Raw genomic sequence first — 23648 nt, forward strand, 5'->3', positions numbered from 1 at the left:
CACTTTGGCATTTCTGAGAATTGTTCTCTAACCTCTGATTTGCTGTGAGAAATCCTGAATTTTCTAATATTGCTTTAGGCAATTAAGATATAAATTCATTTCTTATATGGATTAGTTTAAATTTCAGCCCATTTTTCTTGAATGCTGAAAAATCTATTTCTGCCCTTTATTCATTTAAGTTATGCAAACATATTATAAAACAATATTTCAGTCTAGCTAAATTACCTTGTTAAAATCTGTGACTAAATTACTGCTAAAATCGCATTGCTAGCTGTTCATTCATTATGTTAGTCCATAGGTCATTCATTATTAGATAACATTTTTTAATTTTAACTTTGTACTGCAGAGCCTGGTACCACCAGTGCAATACAGGTTAATGAGTAACCATCTGGAATTATTTTACTACACAAATATTATCAAGAAGACATTATTCTGGCAAAGTTGGTAAAATATGAAGTACTTCCTTTATATAATCTTGTGGTACTGGAGTGTGAGATTGGGTTTAACATTCTAATTTATGAGCAACATTTGCATAGCATTGAAATAAGACAAAATTTATTTGCATTTGTTTCAGACAAAATGGTCTTTGCACCACACTTTAAAAAACAGGTGCTGAGATGGATATAATGGTAATTGTTCTTAGCTTGCATTTCCAAAGCACCAATTTCCCAATGTGAAATAAAAATGGGAATGAGCAAATCCTCTTTACACATTCCATAGTGTCTGCTAACTCTCTTCATCTGACTGAATTGGAATTGGTCATTTTCATTGTGAACTGTCCAGCTATGGTTTGGTTCAGTTTTTTTTTCCCTCTATTAGCACAGCCTGACTTGCTGGGCAAGAGTCGAAGCTTTGCATTTTGTCAACCTTTACACTCCTTTGTTTGTTTTTCCACTCTCTGAATGCCCCCATTTATCCTTTGACAGCCATATCTCCTCTTTACTAGTTATCCAACCCTGGCTTCAACTTATCACAGATCTTCTGTTTGTCCTATTTATTCCAACTCTCATTTATTCTGCAACTTAAAACTAATTTGTTTTATCCTTTTGTCCATTTCTGACAAAGGGGTCTTTGACCTGAAACATATATTCTGTTTCTCTTTCCACAGGTATTACCTTACCTGATGTGTTTTCAGTATTTTCTGTTTTTGTTTCAGAGGTGCAGCATCTGCAGCTTTTTTTTATGTCCATGAAATGATCCTCATTCAACTATCTTAATATTGTTCCACTCTACTGCATTTTTTTTTACAGCAAAGTATACAATGTGCAACTTTGAGTCTGGTTTCTGTGAGTGGAAACATCTCACCTCAGAAGGTGGTGTGTGGGTTCGAGGACAGGGCCCAACATCAGGATTACCTGTTATAGACCACACAACCAATTCCAGCCAAGGTGAGTGCTCACTGCTATCATTTTGTTGCTCAATGTATGGTCATGAGAAATTAGGCAATTCCTAATGTTGCCAATCACATCAAGGTAATCCCAGGTATCTATCAGGTCTGCTAATTAAAAAAAAATGTTTAATTAACATTGGTATTTGTTAGCTCATGTGATTGCATTATGTAGAATGCTTCAAAGAGCATGAGGAGGAAAAGAAGGAGGGAGGCAGCTGGGGCAGTGGTAGTGGGAATGCTAGAGTGAGAGGCCATCCAAGACAGAATTAAAGCACTAGTTTTTCAAGGGTTTTACAAGAGCATGAAAAATAGGATGCATATGCCTCCTGAATTTGATTTGATAATCATTAACCATGGCTATTTTTCTACCTTAACACCTTCACTATCCTCATATGCACTGATTCGCTTGATGTCCAATAATCTATCAATCTCTGCCTTGCGTTTCCTATTATAATGAATATCTATTCATGGAATTACACACTTCAAATTCAAAAGTTCACCACCTTTGAACGAAGAAGTTTGTCCTCCTCCTCAGTCTTAAATGGGCTCTCAAAGGAAATGATGCTTAATTCCAACTATCAGAATTTTGTTTTGCATAAACTCCTAAGAACTTTGAATAATTCTTACTATTGTGAAGTTCAGAGATTTAGGCTTGTTCTATTCCCATTCTATTTCTTTTCTTGGGTCAATCCTCTCATCCTAAAAATCAACCCAATAAGCCAATCTAGCATCCCATCTAAGGCAAAGACTTCCTTCTTTAAGCATTGAGTCAAGAACTGAGGGTGTTAGCTCATCTTTATTTAAATCAAGTAGTTCAAACCAGAACTAAAGTTACACATGTATTTGCCAGCTTTTTTTAAAAGCTCAAGTCCTTGTGGTGTTTGACAATCAACTGAATTTGATGTCTTGCAATTATTCTTTTGCAATACATTGCTCCTGAATTTATTTGTTAGGGTGGACCACCATTTTGCTTTTCCCAGCTGAATCTAGGCTGCTAGTTGCAGTGCACAAGTCAGAAAGCTGGCAATCAAGCATCTTTTGGGAGCAGAGCAACTGTGGATTATTTCCTTTCCTGAATGGGATGATAATGGCAAATGGCTGTAAATAATTCCTGGGGTCAGGGGAAACTTGACAGTGTTGGTAAGCATGATGAAAGCAGGTACTCTGAGAAGGATGAGATTGGGTAATGAATGGGCTAAATAGAGTAAATTACCTGAATCATGACATTAGTTATAATTTAAATTGAGTTTAAGACATTACCAAAATCATAGTAACAGTAGTTTATAAAATTGTATCCAATAGTTAAGAAGAAGTAAACTGAAGTTGGCATTAACATAACAGGACTGCAAATTATGTGAGTTTTTGGAAGTGTATAGTGCACAGTGATAATGCAGTTCTGTGAAATCTCTCTAACCATTCTATTAATGAAGATACTGTTCCACTTTTCCATTTTCCATTGCAATGCAATTAAATCAACTTCTGAATGCATTGAACTCTGATAGACAAGCACCACACAATTTGGACTTCAAATTCATAAGGAATAAGAATAACATTTCTGGGACTATTAATAGGCAACATTCCCATCCAAATGTTCAATAAAAGAACAATTATTTTAAATTGTCAATAGCTTGAAAGTTTTATACAAAGTACAGCAAATAATGTGAGGTGCTAAATCTCACACTCCCCTTCTGCATAAGTACTCCTATCCCACAAAACTAGTTGCCAGTCTATCATTTTCAAATCTGCTCATGTAGGAGGCCATTCGGCTTATCAATTCTATGCCAGCTTTCAGAGTATTCTCACCAGAAACTTATCTGTCTCACATGCCCGTCCTATCCATTCTGATTCCTCTGCCTCTCCCCTACACTAGGGTTAACTTACATTAGCTTACCACATCTTTGGGATGTGGAATACTCAAAGGAAATCCAGCTTGTCGCAGGGAAAATGTGCAAACTCCACACAGGACACATCACGGTCAGTTGAAACAAAGTCACTGGCATCATGAGGTAAAAGCACTAACTAATTACACTCCAAACAGGAAAAATACAGTAATTACCTTTTTAGTGCCTTAATATGGGCTATTTATCAACTGTAACGATGTTAATGTATTAAAGTACACTGACATTTATGGAAAGAAGGTGACTGGGCATATTGACGAATCTTCTATTTATTCTATCCATTGTCAGAAACAGTTTAAAATAAATTACTTTAAACCTATTCTCTTTCCCTGACTCTCAGCAACTTAAAAGCGAACAAAACATTCATCTGTGAGACTAAAAATTTAATAAAGCAAAAAATGCTTTCACTAAATCACCAGTAAAGTGTTTTTAATTTGAATTGAAGATATCTTCATAATGTTTTATGTGTAAAAATTATCAAAGACCATTTTTATTTCATAGTGTGAAAAGATTTTTTCCATAATTCCATCAATTTGCAATTCAGCCAATGTTAAAAACTGTTTTAATTACATAGAATTTTCCAGAGCTCATTATTCATACAATCTGGTTTATTCTGAAAGTTGATATAAGTTTCTAAGAAACATTAGAAGTGAAGTTTAATTTTGGGGTGCAAAACAGTTCATTGTGGATTATCGGTATGTTATATTTTCACCTCATTTTCTGCAGGAAGCTGGAGGTCCTGATTTGTCCATTTCCTTTCAATTCAACACTTTTCCCATGGGTTACTTAGGTCCTCTTCCAATAGTCTTCAGTAACAATAAAAAAACCCAAATCATTCATTTTAGCACTGTCTTCTTGACAACTTGATGTTTCAATAGATGACAAATGAGCCCCAAAGGATTTGAAACATTTAAGTGATCTCAAAATCAAAGTTAAACATATTGTCATATGCACAATTACATATATGCACAGGGGCATTGGAAAACTTACTTGAGCAGCATCACATACACATAGCATTAAAGCCACAGTGATCACAAGAAAAACATAAATTTAATATAATAATTGTTTATCATATTATACAAAGAACAAAAATTAATCCATTCTAGTGCCTCTTGCTGAGGCAGCAATCCCACCGAATGAACAACAGAATAATTTGTTGTTTGCTGACTACCATCCCGCTGGGATCCCACCTGGGGCAGTTCATGACTCTAAACTCAGGACAATGAGTTAGGTTCCTCATAAACTTAGAGAGGAGACTTGTGTCCTGTCTCATTCATTAGGGAAGAAAATGCAGAAGCCAAGCTTGGTAGAATTGTTAGAATTGATAGCTCTGTGGTGTGATAAAAGTTGATAAAAATTTGCATTCTTCCAAGTTGTGCACCATCTGGAAGCATAAATATAGATATTAAATACTGCTCTCAAGATCTATTAATTTCCTATTAGTTGGTTCCTTACAATAGTTGGAAATCCCATGTTAACTCAATGTAATCCTGAAATTGGATTGCTAATTTCTCAAAATTCGATTGCACCTGGAGTTTTGCAATCATTTCCAGGTGAATTCATAGCTATTACACAACTCAACTGTCACTTCATCTGGGGCTATGCTGACTCTATAATATCATCACTGCTTTTGCTTACACTGGCAGAGAAATGACTTGTCTCACTGAGAGAACAAACTGTTGTATTACAATCACACAGAATCTGAGCTTAACTTTCTGAATATCACCAGTGCAATCAGCATTCTGACAACAATTTATAATACACAACATCTGCCAAGGTAATTTTGCAATGTTCTAAATGTCTGAATTATCATTTGGTCCATCACTGATGCGGACTGACCTCTGCAGACAACTTCCTCCCTGCTCCCCCTGGGAAATTAATGGTCAGACTGTGTTTTTGATTGAGGCATCCCTATTCCTGTGCACTACCATTACCAATACATGCCTAACGTGCATCAGGCATGTTATGCTCATCACTAGGAATGCCCAGCAGAGACTGGTCTTCCTACGACAGCTTAGGAAACGTAACATCTCAGGGCATAAAACCGATAAATTTTTACTCAGCCACCACAGAGAGTGTTGTGACCACCTCTATCATCGCTTCGTTTCCTACTGCCTCCTCCCTCTCCAAATCCAGGCCCAGCAGTGGAGATCAGTGGCTGTCAGTTACCTTTCATCATGCCAGATTATGCGAACGAACAATGCGATCACTAGTGCAGTCCTGCTGATAGTTCACAAAATGACTTCTTTTACTTCTTTCAAATATGATTCTACAGCTAAGCTGTGCATGATTGGAACCTATGATTGTCATTTTGATGATGTGTTTTGGGGCCCATTGAGTGATCTGGCGCTTTGGTGTTTCTGAGAGAGTTCAATGAGGTTTGGAGCCTGGAGGCGGGCCACAAGCCCATGACTTATGACTGTGTGGCTAAGCACAGCTCCAAAGCCATTTTCAAGTTTGCTGTTGACACCATTGGCTGAAGTCAAAAGTGGTGACGAATCAGAATATAGGGGGGAGATTTTAAATCTGGCTGAGTGGTGCCACAACTGCAACCTCTCACTCAATGTCAGCACGACCAATAGGCTGATTATTGACATCAGGGGGAGGAAACCAGAGGTCTATGAGCCAGTCCTCATTGGGGGATCAGAGCTAGAGAGAGTCACCACCTTTAAATTCCTTAATGTTATCATCTCAGAGGATTTGTCCTGGGTCTGGCATGCCATTGAGAAGAAGTGTCATTAAGAAGAAAGCATGGAACTGCATACAGTTTGCATAGAAGTTTAACTGCTTCAACCAAACCAGCCAGAATTAACCTTGCTGATATTATGAAAGTAATGCAGTAATATTTAGTACTAAAACCATGTTGATTGCAAAATGCTTTAGCTTTCATAAGTGGAATCAAAAGGAAGGAGAATTTATTTTACTTATGTGACTGAACATAAGACATGATCCAAGCATTGTCAGTTCAGTGATGGGCATAATAATGCACTAAGAGATCATTAGTTTCTGTAATCTTACAAGAAAGCTTTCAAAAACCGCTCCTAAGAAGAAGCACAACTCACATTTAAAAGAGCAGTTAAAATCACTGTATCAATGGAAACAACAGCTTGAAATGCAATTGAGTTGCAGTCAGGAATAACAGTGAGCATGAACAAAATTGCAACATATAAACAGAAGCCTGCTGGGCTGAAAAAATTGTGTTACCATGGTGACGGGCTCACATACATCAGACCAATGCAGGAATAAAGGTGAAACTTGAAGAAAATGCAACAAAGTAGGACACATAGAAAAGAGAATGTTAGGCAGACAAGATTATACTTCATTAGGAGTTTGAAGAGATTTGGTATGTCAACAAATACACTCAAAAACTTCTATAGATGTACTGTGGAGAGCATTCTGACAGGCTGCATCACTGTCTGGTATGGTGGGGTGGGGGGGAAGAAGCTGCAGAAGGTTATAAATTTAGTTGGCGCTATCTTGGGTACTAGCCTATAAAGTACCAAGGACATCTTCAGGGAGCAGTGTCTCAGAAAGGCAGTGTCCATTATTAAGGACCTCCAGCACCCAAGGCATGCTCTTTTTTCACTGTTACCGTCAGGTAGGAGGCACAGAAGCCTGAAGGCACTCACTCAGTGATTCAGGAACAGCTTCTTCCCCTCTGCCATCTGATTCCTAAATGGGACATTAAACCCGTGAACACTACCTCACTTTTTTAATATATATAATTTGTTTTTTGCACAATTTTTAATCTATTCAATATACATATACTGCAATTGATTTACTTTATTTATTATTAATTCTTTTCTTCTTTATTATGTATTGCATTGACTGCTGTTGCTAAGTTAACAAATTTCACGACACACTCCAGTGATAATAAACCTGATTCTGATGCTGATTCTGGGAATGACATCCGTAACAGTGAGATACAACAACCAACAAACAACATTGGGCTTGTATGTGCTAAAAGTAGGAGGGCCAGCATTTTGGGGTTGTGTAGTTGAGACAACTACAACTAGATTGGAAATCTACCCACCATTTGCATGTGTATCCCCTGCAATAAAGTCAACTGAAAGTGAATTAGGAAAGGTACTGGACGATGCCACAGCAGTGTTCAAAGATGGCATTGGAAAACTCAGGCATACAAGGGTAAGATAGTGTTAAATGAAAACATCACAACCAGGTTTTGTCAAGCCTGTCCAGTTCGTTATACTATCAGTAATAAAGTAGCCAGTAAGATATGTTGCACGAAGGTTGAAGGAATTATCCCAATGGTTAAAATAAAACATAGAAATCTACAGCACATTACAGGCCCTTCAGCCCACAATGTTGTGTCGACCATGTAACTTACTCTACAAACTGCCTATAATTTTCCTATTGCATAACCCTCTATTTTTCTAAGCTTCACGTACCTATCTAAGAGTCTCTTAAAAGACCACATTGCATCCGCATCTACCACCTTCGCTGGGGCTGCATTCCACGCACCCACCACTCTCTGTGTGGAAAACCTTACCCCTGACATCCCCCTTGTACCTACTTCCAAGCACCTTAAAACTATGCACCCTCATATTAGCCATTCAGCCCTGGGAAAAAGCCTTTGGTTATCGACAAAATCAATGTCCCTCATCATCTTATACACCTCTGTCAGGTCACCTCTCATCCTCCGTCACTCCAAGGAGAAAAGGCCAAGTTCACTCAACCTACACTCATAAGGTATGCTCTCCAATCCAGGCAACATCCTTGTAAATCTCCTCTGCACCCTCTCTGTAGTATCCACATCCTTCCTGCAGTGAGGTGACCAGAACTGAACACAGTACCCCAAGTGGGGTCTAACTAAGATCTTATATAGTTGTAACATTACCTCACGGTTGAGTGGAGCACATAGGCAGCACTAGTGGTCCCAGGATAGGTCTATCAGGATCTGTGGTGACTGTCAATCCAATACCCTCTGCCCAGAACCGTGATACCTTTGCAAGCCTTTTTGGATGGAAACACTTCAGCAAAGTGGATTTAGCTGAGGCCTTACTCCAGATGAAGATAGAAGAAGAGTCCAAAGTGATACTCATAATAAACACTCACAAAAGGCTTTATCACTATAATGGACTTATTCTGGAGTATGATCTGCCCCAGCTCTCTGGCAGAAGGCTCTAGACCAGGTGCTTCAAGGCTGCCCAGGCCCCATGTTTTACCTGAAAAATATCATTGTTACTGGTAAGGATGTCAAGGAACATCTCAAAAATCTCAGGACAGTGTTACAAAGATTAGAAGGTTATGGGCTCAGAGCTTGACACAACTAGTGTGGATTATTTAAATCAAGCATCACTTATTGGTGTATAAGATTTACACAAGTGTGCTGAGAAAACACAAGCATTGGTGGATGCCAAAGGATGTGTCACAGTTACAGTCCTTTCTAGGGTTTGTCAATTACTCTAATAGGTTCCTACCAAATCTGGCTGCTGAAGGAATGGCAATGGACAAAGCAGTGTGCGGTAGCTCTCTAAAAGATACCGGAAATGGTGGTGTCAGACACCGTACTCACACATCATGATGCACATCACCCAGGGATCTTGCCTGTGATACCTCACCTTATGATATGGGTGCAGTCATATCACATGTTATGAGTGGTTGAAGTGAAAGCCCCACAGTCTTTGTGTCACGTTCCCTTAGAAAAGTTATGCACAGATTGACAGAGAGGCCTTGAGTCTGGTTGGGTGTGTAAAATGTTTCACCCAATACTTATATGGGACAGAGTTTACCCTCATTACTGATCATCAACCACTGGTGTCCATTTTCAATCCATAGAAGGGTTGAACTAACAATAGCAGCAGGAATGTGGAGATATTTCTTGGAGGACACAATTACAAGAGCAAATTCAAGAGCACAACTAATCGTGGAAATGATGATGGATTGTCCAGTTTACCTTTGGAAAAGGAAACAAATTGCAATGCAGCATACTCCACAGCCATCAACTCACCAGCTATGCTGTTCCTGGGTGGTCCTTTGCACTCACATTTAGATCTCCTCAAACCAACCAGAAAAGGCCCAATACTGTCTCAAGTCTACGTGGCCACCCAAAATGGCCGGAATGTACGACAGAAATTCCTGTTCCCCCATCTTTACCAGTGATGGGATGAATTTGCCTTTGATGTGGGGATTGAGAGCTGTTGTTCTATCCAAGCTAAGAGCTAAAGTGTTGCAGGAGCTACATGCTGGTCATCTAGGTGTGGTCAAAATGAAAGTGTTGGTGCAAAGCCTTATCTGCTGGCCTGGGAGAGATCAGCAGATGGAGCAGCTTGCCATGAACTGTTCAGGATGCCAACACATCCAGAAGGAAGTTGTACTTGTATGTGAGTGGTGTCCAGAGCTGTCAGAACCTCCTCCTGCAGTCCCAGAGTCAACTCCTGCAAACACCACAGTGGAAGCCTCAGAACCTGAGATCATTTCACAGGCGTAAGTCTCACCATCCATGCAGAGTGACCTCCTTGTCAGCAAAGGTGTTATCCCTAAAGAGTAAGAAATCCTCCACAATGGTTAAATCTTTAGACCTTAAAAGGACAATTTAAAATTTACAGTGCTGTCAATGTCTGCAGTATACTCTAGGTGTAGTCATCTTATATATACGTATATATTGCTTGCTAGTCATATATATATGTTACATATGTGAGATGAGATATATTCTTTATTCAGTGAGATTTTATGAGTGCTGTGTCTTTAATATTTCAGTAATATTTGAGTAATATTATAAATATATTGCTTGATTGAGCATTCTTTGTTTGGTTACATAATTCATTATATGTTTCATGTAAAAATATGTGAATGGCATACGTCATTATGACACCACGTCATCATGCCAACAGTGATTAAAAGTAAAGTCAAGTACAGAAGTATCTCCAGTCTTTCATGTTTTTTTTCGATTAGTTTTTGGAGTTACAAAACATAACAATTTATTCCTTCTCATTGATCACTTCTGACCCGCTGAGTTCCTCCAGCATTTTGTGTGTGTTCTCCCAGCAGTTTGTTTCTCGCTCAGAAATCTGGCTCACTGATTATCCATCACCCCCGAGAGGAATGGGACTATTTGCAGTGTGGGACTCCAGTAAAGCAGATGCTCCCTGCAATGTACCATCATGAACTCCCGGCCCATCCTCAGCCCACACTCAAGCAATATTTCCATTTCCATTGCTCATATGGTACCCTATTAATCAGCTGGTTTCTGACTGCTGCGGGGAGAAATCCTATAATGCCTTATGAGTCTTCCCTGTGATCTGTGTGACTGTTGTGTGTTTAGTGTATAGTTTTTGAAGAAGTCACTCAGATCAACACTTAGTGCTTCTTTCAATGTAGGTTATATAATAGGCTACATTGGGCTTTCAAAGAGCTTTGTATTTAATTTAAATATGTTTTAAGGGCTGGTATTCCACATGACAATATTTAAAGCATCTAATTTTGTCCAATCTAATTTCAAGTCATATGTGCCAAATAGGGAGTGTCATACTTCAAACATCTTTGAATTTGCTCCACCATCTGGTAATTAATGAATGCTATCAAGCCTCTGGGACTTCTGAACAACTCCAGGTCATACAGACACTGGGTTTGCTCCACTCAAAACTCCCTGCAGGAGCCCTCGAGGTGATGGGCACACCTGCACATAGTTAGCCTATGCCCTTGGAGATGTCAGGGTCACTTTAACTGTAAGTATTCCCAGGATCTGCCAGATAAGAATTAGCAAACTGTTGCTGCAACTTATATTGCATGAGTTGGGTGGTTCTGATGAGAAATATGTAAATAATTGTTTTTGTTTTCTCTTACGCAACAGGAATGTTCCTCTATTTCAAAGCATCTGAACATAAAGCAACAAATATTATTCAGATCGGCAGTCCAGAGTTAAAGAATCAATTAAGCAATGATCTTCCATGTCAGGTAATTATGTATCAGACATTCCTTTTTTTTAATGTAAAAACTGATTCGAAGAAAATGAATCAAACTGCTGAAGTAATTAAAATACGACCTGTCAATTATTAACCATATCTCTACAGTACATTGAATTTTAAAGATTTTCATAGATTGATAGAGTACAGAAATACATCCCTTATCCCACCATGACTCTGCTAACCATAACTACCCATCTATATTAGTCATATTACAAGCAATTGCTCTTTAGCCTTCTGATCATTAGCCATTCAAGTGCTCAACCAACACTGCTTAACTGTCGATTCTCCACCTCAACCATGTACTCAGGTAGATTTTTGATTCCAAATAACCTTCAGAAGAAAACAAATCTTCTTAAGAATGTTTCTAAACCTCCTACACCTTATCTTCAATCTCTGCGAGGTTCTTCTGTTTTGGAAAAACGTTTCCCACCATCTACGCCTCTCATAATTTTGTTAGCTTCATTCAGGTTTACCCTCAACCTCCCTCACTTCAGGAAATTTATACGGAGCCAATCCAGTCATTCCTCATATTGGAAGCATTCCATCCCAAGTAACATCCTGGCGAAACTCCTCTTCACCATCTCCTGTACAACCACACACGATATAAGGCCTTACTAGTCATTGTGTATGTCTTAGACTACTTTGGTCCATCCAAAATCCATCACCTCACACTTATCAGGATTAAATTCCATCTGCCACTGAATCCTATCAGCATTCTCCAAACATACTAATCATACCTCCCCCATCCAAAGTATTAATATATCTATAACAAAACAATCAACGTCACTGCACCCGTGATGTACCACCAGTCACAGGTTTCCAAACACAAGTTATAATGTTTCTTATTACCAGACCAATTTTTGGAGTCAATTTGCCCTGGATCCATGGGTTCTTATCTTTTAAATAGATTTTCAATGTGGGGACTTTGTCAAGGGATTTACCGAAGCCTATTTAGACTGTATCAACAACACTGCCTCAATAAATTGTTGTTACTTCTTCAAAAACCTTAATGAAATAGGTTGAAAAACATTGCCTACCAACAAAACCACATTGACTAACCCTAATCAATCCCAACCTTTCCAAGTATGATTAATCTTGTCCCTTAGAAATGTTTTAAATATCTTTTTGAAAAATTCCACTAAAGTGGTTGTAAAGGATCTTGTCCTATCAAAGCCAACGCTGCATTATATAGTCTTCAGGACTCAATTCGTGATGGAGTTAGACATCAGTTACTGTGGTAGTTCTACACAGCTTAAGAAGATTGTCCATGAATATTTTCCACTTAATTTCTGCTGGAGTTGAAATGTAAATAATGAGAAGGCACAAAGAACCTTCAACCCCAATGACTGGAAGATTTTTCGCTACGGTGCTTGCACAGAGTAGTTTTGTGTAAGATTCTGCTTTGTGAATGATTCATGTGTTTGCCAGTCTTGCATGTGTAAATGATTTTGTGCAGTTGATGCAAAACATACATCTTACACTGTTTGACTTCACTGATGTGCTTGTGATGTGCATTAGTATTGGTCCAGAATAGATATCATAAGTAGGACCTGTAATAAATATTCAAAACCGTGCACCCTATGTGCAGATAAGTTCGGAACTTATTTGCTTTACATAGTGCACAAATAACATTGTACCAAATATAAGAAATTCCATTCCTTGTATTTTTTCTGATGAAGTTAAATGGAGCCCATGGATAAAGATCTGTTTACTGTAGCGATGAATTGAAGCCAGCTATAACATCAAACCCACTTCACAAGTATAATTGGCATCTTGCGAACTCTATTTAAGATTTTAAATGACTTAATGGCTAAACACAATTGTTTTCAAACTTTACCAGGATGAAATCTATTGTTCATTTTTTTTATTTTTTAGAGTATTTTAGTTCATAAATTAGAATATAATACACCAATAATTATCATAATGTTATAGTTCTATTTTGTTGTGCCCCCTAGTGTATCATAGTACAGTGTAGTACAGAATGAAATCATTCAATATGTTGGGACTCTACATTAACTCTTTCAAAGAGAAATTCAGTTCCTCCTTAATTTCCATTAAGTCCTTATTTATCTACAGCTTAATCTCATTCCAAAATGTATCCAATTCTGTTTGATTCTGTATAATACTTTATCAGATAAGGAATTCTAAATCCTCAATATCTGTTTAAAGAAAAACCTTCTGTCATTCAAAGCTTTTGCAGCTCACTTTAAATATTAACCATTCCATGTTCTATACTTCATCCTTTCAATATAATTCTGTCTATTTATTCCATATTTCCTTATCCTTATGACTTAAAAAGAGACAATTTGGCCCATCATTTCTATGTTGGCACACACAGCAATCTCATCCACCTGCTAATTTTCCACTGATTTCTATCATTTCTACCATCTAGCTACACTAGGGGAAATCTTATGTTGGCATTTAACCCACACCTTTGGTATATGGATCGAAACTGAACAAGCTAAATTAAACCATGCAGTCATAAGGAGAACTCCACTCAGACAGCACTGGAGGTCAGGATTGACAGATAAAGTAACTGAGGGAAAAAGGAGCTAGATGGAGTTTGTGACAATGTGAAGTTATTCACCTTGGTAGAAAGAATCAATAAAATACAATATGTCTTAAATTTTGAATAGCTAGTGAAAGCTGGTTTAGAAAGACAATCTGGTATGTTAGTTTCTGAAATGTTTGGCCTTCTCTCAAACCCATTATCAGGAATGATAGTCTTAACCTTTGCTAAAATAAATTTCAAATATAGTAAAAACTAATAAAACATGAGCGTAAGGTGCCTAGAAATCCAGTGTTAGAGCGTGACCAAGTGGTTAAGGCATCGGGTTGGTGATCTGAAGGTCACTAGTTCGAGCCTCAGCTGAGGCAGTGTGTTGTGTCCTTGAGCAAGGCACTTAAACTACACATTGCTCTGCGACGACACTGGTGCCAAGCTGTATTGGCCCTAGTGCCCTACCCTTGGACAACATCGGTGGCGTGGAGAAAGGTGACTTGCAACATGGGCAACTTGGATGGGCAAGGTGGTAAATTGGATTAGACATTGGCTCAATGGAAGAAGCCAAAGAGTGGTAGTAGAGAATTGCTTCTCCGAGTGGAGGCCTGTGACTAGTGGTGTGCCACAGGGATCAGTGCTGGGTCCATTGTTATTTGTCATCTATATCAATGATCTGGATGATAATGTGGTAAATTGGATCAGCAAATTTGCTGATAATACAAAGATTGGAGGTGTAGTAGACAGTGAGGAAGGTTTTCAGAGCTTGCAGAGGGACTTGGACCAGCTGGAAAAATGGGCTGAAAAATGGCAGATGGAGTTTAATACAGACAAGTGTGAGGTATTGCATGTTGGAAGGACAAACCAAGGTAGAACATACAGGGTTAATGGTAAGGCACTGAGGAGTGCAGTGGAACAGAGGGATCTGGGAATACAGATACAAAATTCCCTAAAAGTGGTGTCACAGGTAGATAGGGTTGTAAAGAGAGCTTTTGGTACATTGGCCTTTATTAATCAAAGTATTGAGTATAAGAGCTGGAATGTTATGATGAGGTTGTATAAGGCATTGGTGAGGCCGAATCTGGAGTATTGTGTTCAGTTTTGGTCACCAAATTACAGGAAGGATATAAATAAGGTTGAAAAGGTGCAGAGAAGGTTTACAAGGATGTTGCCGGGACTTGAGAAACTCAGTTACAGAGAAAGGTTGAATAGGTTAGGACTTTATTCCCTGGAGCGTAGAAGAATGAGGGGAGATTTGATAGAGGTATATAAAATTATGATGGGTATAGATAGAGTGAATGCAAGCAGGCTTTTTCCACTGAGGCAAGGGGAGAAAAAAACCAGAGGACATGGGTTCAGGGTGAGGGGGGAAAAGTTTAAAGGGAACATTAGTGGGGGCTTCTTCACACAGAGAGTGGTGGGAGTATGGAATGAGCTGCCAGATGAGGTGGTAAATGCGGGTTCTTTTTTAACATTTAAGAATAAATTGGACAGATACATGGATGGGAGGTGTATGGAGGAATATGGTCCGTGTGCAGATCAGTGGGACTAGGCAGAAAATGGTTCGGCACAGCCAAGAAGGGCCAAAAAGGCCTGTTTCTGTGCTGTAGTTTCTATGGTTTCTCTGGTATAGTTAACTGCCGGTCTTCCATACAAACCTTGCCCAGGCCTGCGCTCTGGAAAACTTCCAAGGCTCAAATCCATGGTTTCACAAGGCTAAAGAATGCCTATAGTCAATAACACTGAAGCTGCTGTCACATTTTATGCTCTAATTCTAACAATTCATTCATTGAATTTTAGAAGCAAAGAATAATGAACAATAATTGAGTATTGTTGGTCAGGGATAAATTGCCATTTTTATTGAAGACAAAAACCTATTAAGGGCAGAAAGTTAGAAACTATGTAAGTTGATGTAGAACATCCCTGATGTTCTCCTTACTCCATTTTATCAACAGGAGAGTTCTGTGTAATCTCAGCCAACAGACCCAGAATTTCCAAAACCATTGGAGTTTCACCTGATAAAAGTCAAGTATCTCCTTTCTAATAAAGTGTTATTGTATTTCTTCTTGTAGGATCAAACTGGATTGTAGAGACTTAAGACTCATTAAATGTGCATTACTCAAGTGGATTCAGACAACAAACACAGACAATCTGACTGATTTTTAAAAAAAGATGCAGGATTTGACTGAAAACTTTTTTAAATATCACATGATACAATCTTAAACTGACAACTAAAGAATATTAAACTATGTTACAGGAAACTTGTATTTTCTCAGCTTTATGTAGCATTAGTCATTAAACAGAAAGCACTTGGATTTTAAGAATAACCAAAATCTCATTTGTGAAAAGGCCTGAAATTCCTGGCTACTGTGGTGCTAAATGTCAGCCTGACCCCAGTGGCTGGGAAGTTGTTGGAGTCGATTGTTAAGGATGAGGTTATGGAGTACTTGGTGACACAGGACAAGATAGTACAAAGTCAATATGGTTTCCTTCAGGGAAAATCCTGCCAGACGAACCTGTTGGAATTCTATGAGGAGATTACAAGTAGGATAGATAAAGGGGATGCAGTGGATGTTGTATATTTGGACTTTTAGAAGGTCTTTGACAAGGTATCACACATGAGGCTGCTAACCAAGTTAAGAGCCCATGGTATTACAGAAAAGTTACTAACATGGTTAAAGCATTGGCTGAGTAGTAGAAGGCAGCGAGTGGGAATAAAAGGATCCTTTTCTGATCCTTTGGCTGCCTGTGACTAGTGGTGTTCCGCAGGGGTCAGAGTCGGGACCACTTCTTTTTATGTTGTATATAAATGATTTAGATGATGGAATAGATGGCTTTGTTTCCAAGTTTGCAGATGATATGAAGATTGGTGGAGAGGCAGGTAGTGTTGAGGAAACAGGTAGGCTGCAGAAGGACTTAGTCAGATTAAGGGAATGGTCAAGAGAGGGGCAAATGAAATACAATGTTGGAAAATGCATGGTCATGCACTTTGGTAGTAGAAATAAATGTGCAGACTATTTTCTAAATGGGGAGAAAATCCAGGAATCTGAGATGCAGAGGGACTTGGGAGTTCTTGTGCAGAACACCCTGAAGGTTAACTTGCAGGATGAGTCAGTGGTGAGGAAGGCAAATGCCATGTTAGTATCTTTTCAAGAGGTCCAGAATACAAGAGCAAGGATATGGTGCTGAGGCTTTATAAGGCACTGGTGAGCCCTCACCTTGAGCATTGGGAACAATTTTGGGCCTCTCATCTTAGAAAAGATGTACTGGCTTTGGAGAGGATTCAGAGGAGGTTCTCAAGGATGATTCTAGGAGTGAAAGGGTTATCACATGAGGAACATTTGATAGCTCTGGATTTCTACTCGCTGGAATTTAGAAGGATGAGGGGGTAATCTCATTGAAACCTTTTGAATGTTGAAGGGCCAAGAGAGAGTAGATGTGGAAAGGATTTTTCCCATGGTGGGAGAGTCTTGGACAAGAAGGCGCAGCCTCAGGATAGAGAGGCACCCTTTCAAAACAGAGATGTGGAAAAAAATTATTTTGCCAAAGAGTGCAGTTGTGGAGGCCAGGTCATTAGGTGTATTTAAGGCATAAATTGATAGGTTCTTGATTGGACATGGCATCAAAGGTCATGTGGAGAAGGCTGGGAACTGGGGCGAGGAGGAGAAAAAAAAAGAATCAGCCATGATTGAATGATGGAGTAGACTTGATGGGCCAGATGGCCTAATTCTGCTCCTGTCTTATGGTCTTAAATATTCCTGTTGATAAGATGAAGAAGAGAGGACATCACACAATAGATTGAATAGATTTCAGCTTTCTGACAGTCATAATTTCAAATCTTTCAGTTCTAATAGAGTCCTTATTGATCTTTAAATATTCACACTAATATAAAAATTAAAATATAAATAAAATCTGCAGATGCCTGAATTCTGAAATAAAACCAGAAAGTGATTTTTTTTAGGGCATTGGATTGGACCCAGTCAAGTTGGCTAATTTGTCCATTATGGCATCAAACACTTGATTGTTGTTGGATCTGCGTTCCCACACATGGCTGTTATTCATCACCTTCCTGACAACTCATATTGATGGGTGCCAGATTTTGGGGAGTTGGGAGGTAAACCAGGAGACACAAGATGCAGGAATATGAAACAAAATACAGACTGCTGGAGAACCTCTATAGGCTTAGCAGTGTAAAACATAGGAACAGAATTAGGCCATCTGGCCCATCTGCAAGGACAGAAGAATAGTTAATGTTTCGGGTCATGTCCCTAAGTATAGAGCAATAATAGTCAATGTAAAGAGGTGAAAGGGAAGGGTAATACTGAGATTGACAGTTGATAGGTAGATCAAGGTGAGGTTTGGGTGATTGCTGATTGAGCCAGGGAGCAGTGGTAGAGGCAAGAGTTTAAAGACAGGATAATCAGTGATAGATACAAATAGATAAGGAAATTAAAACATAGTGAGAAAGAGCCAGGTGAGGTAAGGGAGAAGAAAGTGGTGGAGACAAGAAAGTGATGTGATACAGATAAGGGAGGGATGATAGACAGATCAAGCCAGATGGGGGAGGAATTACAGAGAGGGAGAGAAGACGCCCCTATTGGTAGGTATGTGGATGTTGGGAGGATAGAAATGTGGAAAGTGACCCAGAAAGTATGCCTGATCTCTTGTTTAAGTTTCTGATCCAGTTAATGTTCTGAATAATGCTGACTCTCCCACTATCTTTTAATGATGGGAGATTCAGTAATGGAAGTGTCATTGAACCTGAAGGGAAAATGTTTAGGTTCGCTCATGTTAATGCTTGGCACTTAACTACCTTGATTCTAAGCTAATTACAGTGTCCATTATGATGATATCAAACAGTTACTATTACATTATTACCCACTATCTGGAATTTGGCCCTCCTTTCAGAATCTAACACCAAATTGAAAAATTTCTGAACCAATGAAATTGAGTGTTTAAACTCTGTCAGTCAAATTTCGATCCATACCTTCTTGCCAATAATGTAATGACTATATCATCAAGGAGAAGGTACAACATAAAATTTGAAGTGTTAGAAGGAAAATTAATCAGTGATTTTTGTACCACCAGTTTCAAATACATAATTATTATTGGAAGTAATTACTTCAGGTATTTAGAACGGAAGATCTTAAGTGGATTATTTTTTCTAACAATTCATATTATGTAATTTGATATTTTATTTCAAGAATTTTATTTTGTTTTGAATTAGGTAAGGTTCTGGTATCAAATGTCAGAGGGAGCCAACATGTCTATATATATTCGGACTACAACTGGGAACATGGAAAGAGTTATCACCCTCACCACACCAGTCAACAGAGTTTGGACTAAACTGGAGATCCCTGTAGAGCTCAGCATAACACAAACCATGAAACCTTTCCAGGTGAGAGACCAAGGTGGCAATGGACAGAAATGTCAGTAACTGGATTTACTCATCTTTAACAGCCTGGAGAATCTGAACATTGTTTTTTATATATAGAGTGCAGAGTAAAATCCAATAACCATATCCAGTTTATTTCATTTCACTTTGAAATTTTGATTACTGTCACCCATGATGCTCCATGATTTCTGCATTGGGGTTCATTTGATGGCAAGGTCAACACTGCTTTTGCAGCATTGCAGATGATCATGGGTCGTCGCTCTGGGAGACCCTACTACTGGGGCTTATGGGATGTGGAATCTTACTGTCACAGCATCTTAGACATAATAAGCTGTTTTATAAGTACAATTATTAATTTCCCTTTTCCTATACAGTTCTTACCTTCAAAAACGTCTCTCCAATCTTCCTTCCTTTTAAATGACTCCATCATTCTTTCATTATGAAACAAAAAACTGCTATGATAGACAAGCAAGAATTCCAGCTACCTAACACTTAATTTTAGCCTCTCTCCAGACATACTCAAATAGTTTAAAATTGCTTCCTTTGTCCTTTTCATTTATTCCATTGTCTGCTCTTTAAAACCTGCATGGCTTTGTGTTTTCCCCCCAAAGTTTAATTATGGTATGTATTTTCACTTTAATCACACACAAAAATACATCTTGACCATGTCTGATGATACCATTTTTGCAAGGAAGCAAGAATTCTGTTGCAAGGATTTATTGATTAGAATGTATAACTGGAACTAGCAAAAAGCTGAATTAACCCAAGTAGTATTTAAACTTTTATCGTTTTGTGAAGAATATGAAGAGATTTTCTTTGCATAAGATAAAAACTGAACCTGAATAAGTATTACTGTGTGAACTAAGGAAGTAATGTGTGAATCAGTGATTCACCTTGCAATCCTTTATCAGCTTCCAATCCCAGCTGTGGCATTCTGAAGTGGTAAGCAATGTATCCCAGGATAGGCAAACATCACTGAGCGATTCTAAAACAATTCCTCCTTCCACTGGTTTAATTAAGAAAATCATAAAGGCTGTTAACTTGGGAGTAAGTAATTTACTCAATATTTGAACTGCTACACAAGTTGAAAGGATGGTAAAGGAGGTGTATGGCATGTTTGCCTTTAATACAGTAGCTGAGGCACTGATTCAACAATAAGGAAGTTATGTTGCAGATTTATAAAACTCCGGTTGGACCACATCTGGAGCAATGTGGTCACCCCTTATAGAAAAGATGTGGGGGCTTTGGAGAGGGTACAGAAGAGGTTTACCAAGGTTCTGCCTGAATTAGGGGCTGCACAAGGTGTGGTTGTATTCTCTGGAATGGCAGAGGCTGAGGCTGAGGAGAGACCTGATGGAAGTTTATAAAATTATGCGAGGTACAGGTAGAGTAGACAGCCAGTGTATACTTTTTGGCAGACCTTAGTTAGTACAGATTGGCAACAACGTCTTCAGACACAATATCAGCACAGGTTCACCAAGGCTGTGTGCTTAGCTTCCTGCCCTACTCACTATATACTTGTGATTGTGTGGCTATGTACTTCTCCAAGAAATCGGTGGACACAGCCCGGCCCATCCCAGGTAAATCACTTCCAAACACTGAGTACATTTGAATGGAGTGCTGCCACAAGAAAGTAGCATCCATTATCAAAGACCCCCACCGTCCGGGCTATGCCCTCTTCTCGCCGCTATGATTGGCAAGAGGTACAGAGGCCCTAGGACCCACACCACTAGGTTCGGGAGGGATTAGTTTACATTATTAGTTTAATTAGTTCAGCACAAATGTGTGGGCTGAAGAGCTTGTTCTTCTACTCTACAATTAGTTCTGCATTGCTATTTTTTCTGTGTAATCCTAAAGTCTAGAGAACAGGATAAAAGCAGAGGGCAGCTCTACATTCAAATTCAATAGAGAGGTAATAATTCAAATCAAGCAAAACACCATCAGCCCAAATAGGAAGGGAAGGCCCTACTAGAATTTCATAAACCACCTAATTGGCTTAGAGTTGGCATTGGCAGACATCTTGAAGTAGATTTCCCGGTCAGAGTCTATTCATATGCCAATGAAGTCAGAAAATAAAAGGACTAAAAGAGAACTGGGAAAAATTTGGGGGTATTTTAAAGGTGCTCTATATAATCCACCGACTGAAGTCAAAAGAAGATGGCTGTGGTTGTTGATAGCCAAGCATCCCAACCACAAGGTGTCACTGTTGGAGTTCACTTGCAGCAACAGCTGAGACCCAACCAGGCTCTTTCTTTCTTCACAACATCTGAAGTTGTGTCTTTGCTGGTATTTTCAAAGTGATCAATTCCTCAGAAAGTGAAGTAATGATGCTCATGTGCAGCAAGATATAGTGAACAAACACTCAGTGGCCACTTTATTAGGTACACCTGCATACCTGTTTGTTAATGCATGTATCTGATCAGCCAATCATGTGAAAGAAACTCAGTGCATAAAAGCATAGACAGGTGGTTTATTTGTTGCTCATACCTAATATCAGAATGGAGAAAAATGAGATCCAAGTGACTTTGACTGTGGAGTGATTGTTGAGTATCCGGCAATATTTCTTGGCTCTTCAAAGTCTTTCTACAACCTATACTACACAAGTGAGGGATGTGATGGAATATTCCCCACTTGCCTGGATAAGTACAGTGTTGATAATATATAAAACCTTCATCACTTCAGCTTAGACAGAGTCGATAGTTAGCATCTTATCCCCATGACTGGGGTGTCAAAAATAAGAGGGCATAAGTTTATGGTGAGCGAAGGAAGTCTTAAATGCAATTTAAGGGTAAGTTTCTTTTTAAATGGAGGTTGTTATCTCCAGAGGAGGTGCAGTCAAACACAATCATTATGTTTAGGAGATGTATATACAGGCACTTATGTAGGTAAGGCACAGAAGGTTACAGACCCAATGCAGGAAAATGGGTTTATGCAGATAGCTAAACGGTTAGTATGGCCTTGATGGGCTAAAGAACAAGTTTCTGTTCTGTGCAACTCTATGGCACTCTAAGATATAACAATCTGCTTGATTTGTACCCCTATGCAACTCAATAAGTAACTGTTCCATCTACTATATTGCACAGAGAATGTGCAGTATCTTGAAAGTATACCGAATTTATTTAACAAGGCTTATTCAACTGCACTTCACAAACCCACAATATCTACTTCCAAGAAGGTACAGAGTGCAGGAGTGCCAATATCTGCAGGTTCTTTACTGAGCAATGCACCATTCTTCCATTACCACTCATTCGGTACCCCGTACCTCCAAACCCAATAACACTATGAAAGTACCGTCACCAGGAGGGCTCATGAAAGCTGCTCACTACCTTGAGAGCAGTTTGGGATGGAAATTCAACGCTGGCCATGTCTGTAATTCTTGCATCTGTTTGGTGAGCAAGAAAACAAATCACTGTTGGATAAGCAGGCTTGTGATCACGGCGACTTTGCAATCAATGGCACTTGATTGCAGAGAATATCGGTTGACCAATTGCTTCCCATCTTCTTTTATATTTTAGGTTATTCTCCAGAGCACCGTGTTGGCAGTACCTAATGCATTTATTGCAATAGATGATGTCAGTTTAACTCCAGGTTGCGCTATATCTCACAGGATGGCCTCAAATTCCATCACAGAATACAAAGGCAAGTATTTAACTTACTTTTAAAAAATCATTGCTGATTTGTTTTCTGATGTTTTGGATTACAGCCAATTCCTCTTCCAAAGGCCACATGCATTTTAAATGGATTAGCTGTAGAAAACAACAAGAAAGGATTAAGTCATCGTGGCATATAAGTTGATGTACTTAAACCACATCTGTGATCCTATTGATTAGTACAGCAAGCTTGAGAGCTAGTCTCCTACTCTTATTTCTAATGTTCTTCTGTCTTCCTCTTTGGAGTCAAGTCATTAATCTTCCTTCTGTGGATGTTGCTTTCTTCAGTGGATTCATCTACTGAAGAAGGAATATTAGTTATGGAAGCTGTATTTGGTCGTGCAATTCCTACCACGTTTTTTATCCTGATAAAAGTCTGATTTGTAATGTATTTTGCTCTCAAATCAGTAGCTTCCAGGCAGGTGAAACTGAAACTGCTGAAAGCTCACAACCATACAGGCAGCACCAGTGGAAGAGAAACCGAGTTAACTCTTCAGGTGTTTCTAAACACTGTCTCTGCTTTTCGTTGCACTGATGCTACCTGGCCTGTTGAGAGTCTTTACATTTCCAGTATCTGCAGCTTTTTGATAGCCCAATCCAATAAATATTTGCCCATGCTAGTTATACAGTAGGCATTTTCAATAGAGAGCTTCATGGAGAACGAACCCCCACCCTGTTCAGTTTTGTTTTCTTTTATAGTGTCATATAATTTTACAGCACAGAAATTAGTCCTCCTTCCTACCATGTCCATGCTGACCTTTTTGCCCATTTGGACCACTTTAGGGCCATATCTTTCAATTCCTTGCCAACAAGATGCCACCTGAACATAGCATTTGTTTGCTAGACAAATTTCAAGCAACAAACAAATATTTTTCAAAGCTGAACTC

At 38.9% G+C, this 23648-nt stretch overlaps 1 protein-coding gene across 1 annotated transcript in view; it reads left to right on the forward strand.

Annotated features, from left to right (window-relative positions):
* malrd1 (MAM and LDL receptor class A domain containing 1) overlaps positions 1 to 23648 on the forward strand; it is a 351826-nt gene that overhangs the window by 40092 nt on the left and 288086 nt on the right. Inside the window, exons 7-10 of the mRNA XM_072252046.1 lie at positions 1251 to 1388; positions 11102 to 11205; positions 18944 to 19114; positions 22627 to 22750. Coding sequence (XP_072108147.1) covers positions 1251 to 1388; positions 11102 to 11205; positions 18944 to 19114; positions 22627 to 22750 — 537 coding nt within the window. The remainder of the gene's footprint in view (positions 1 to 1250; positions 1389 to 11101; positions 11206 to 18943; positions 19115 to 22626; positions 22751 to 23648) is intronic.

The sequence above is a fragment of the Mobula birostris genome, chromosome 3, assembly GCF_030028105.1.
Source record: "Mobula birostris isolate sMobBir1 chromosome 3, sMobBir1.hap1, whole genome shotgun sequence".
In the NCBI taxonomy this organism is placed as follows: Eukaryota; Metazoa; Chordata; class Chondrichthyes; order Myliobatiformes; family Myliobatidae; genus Mobula; species Mobula birostris.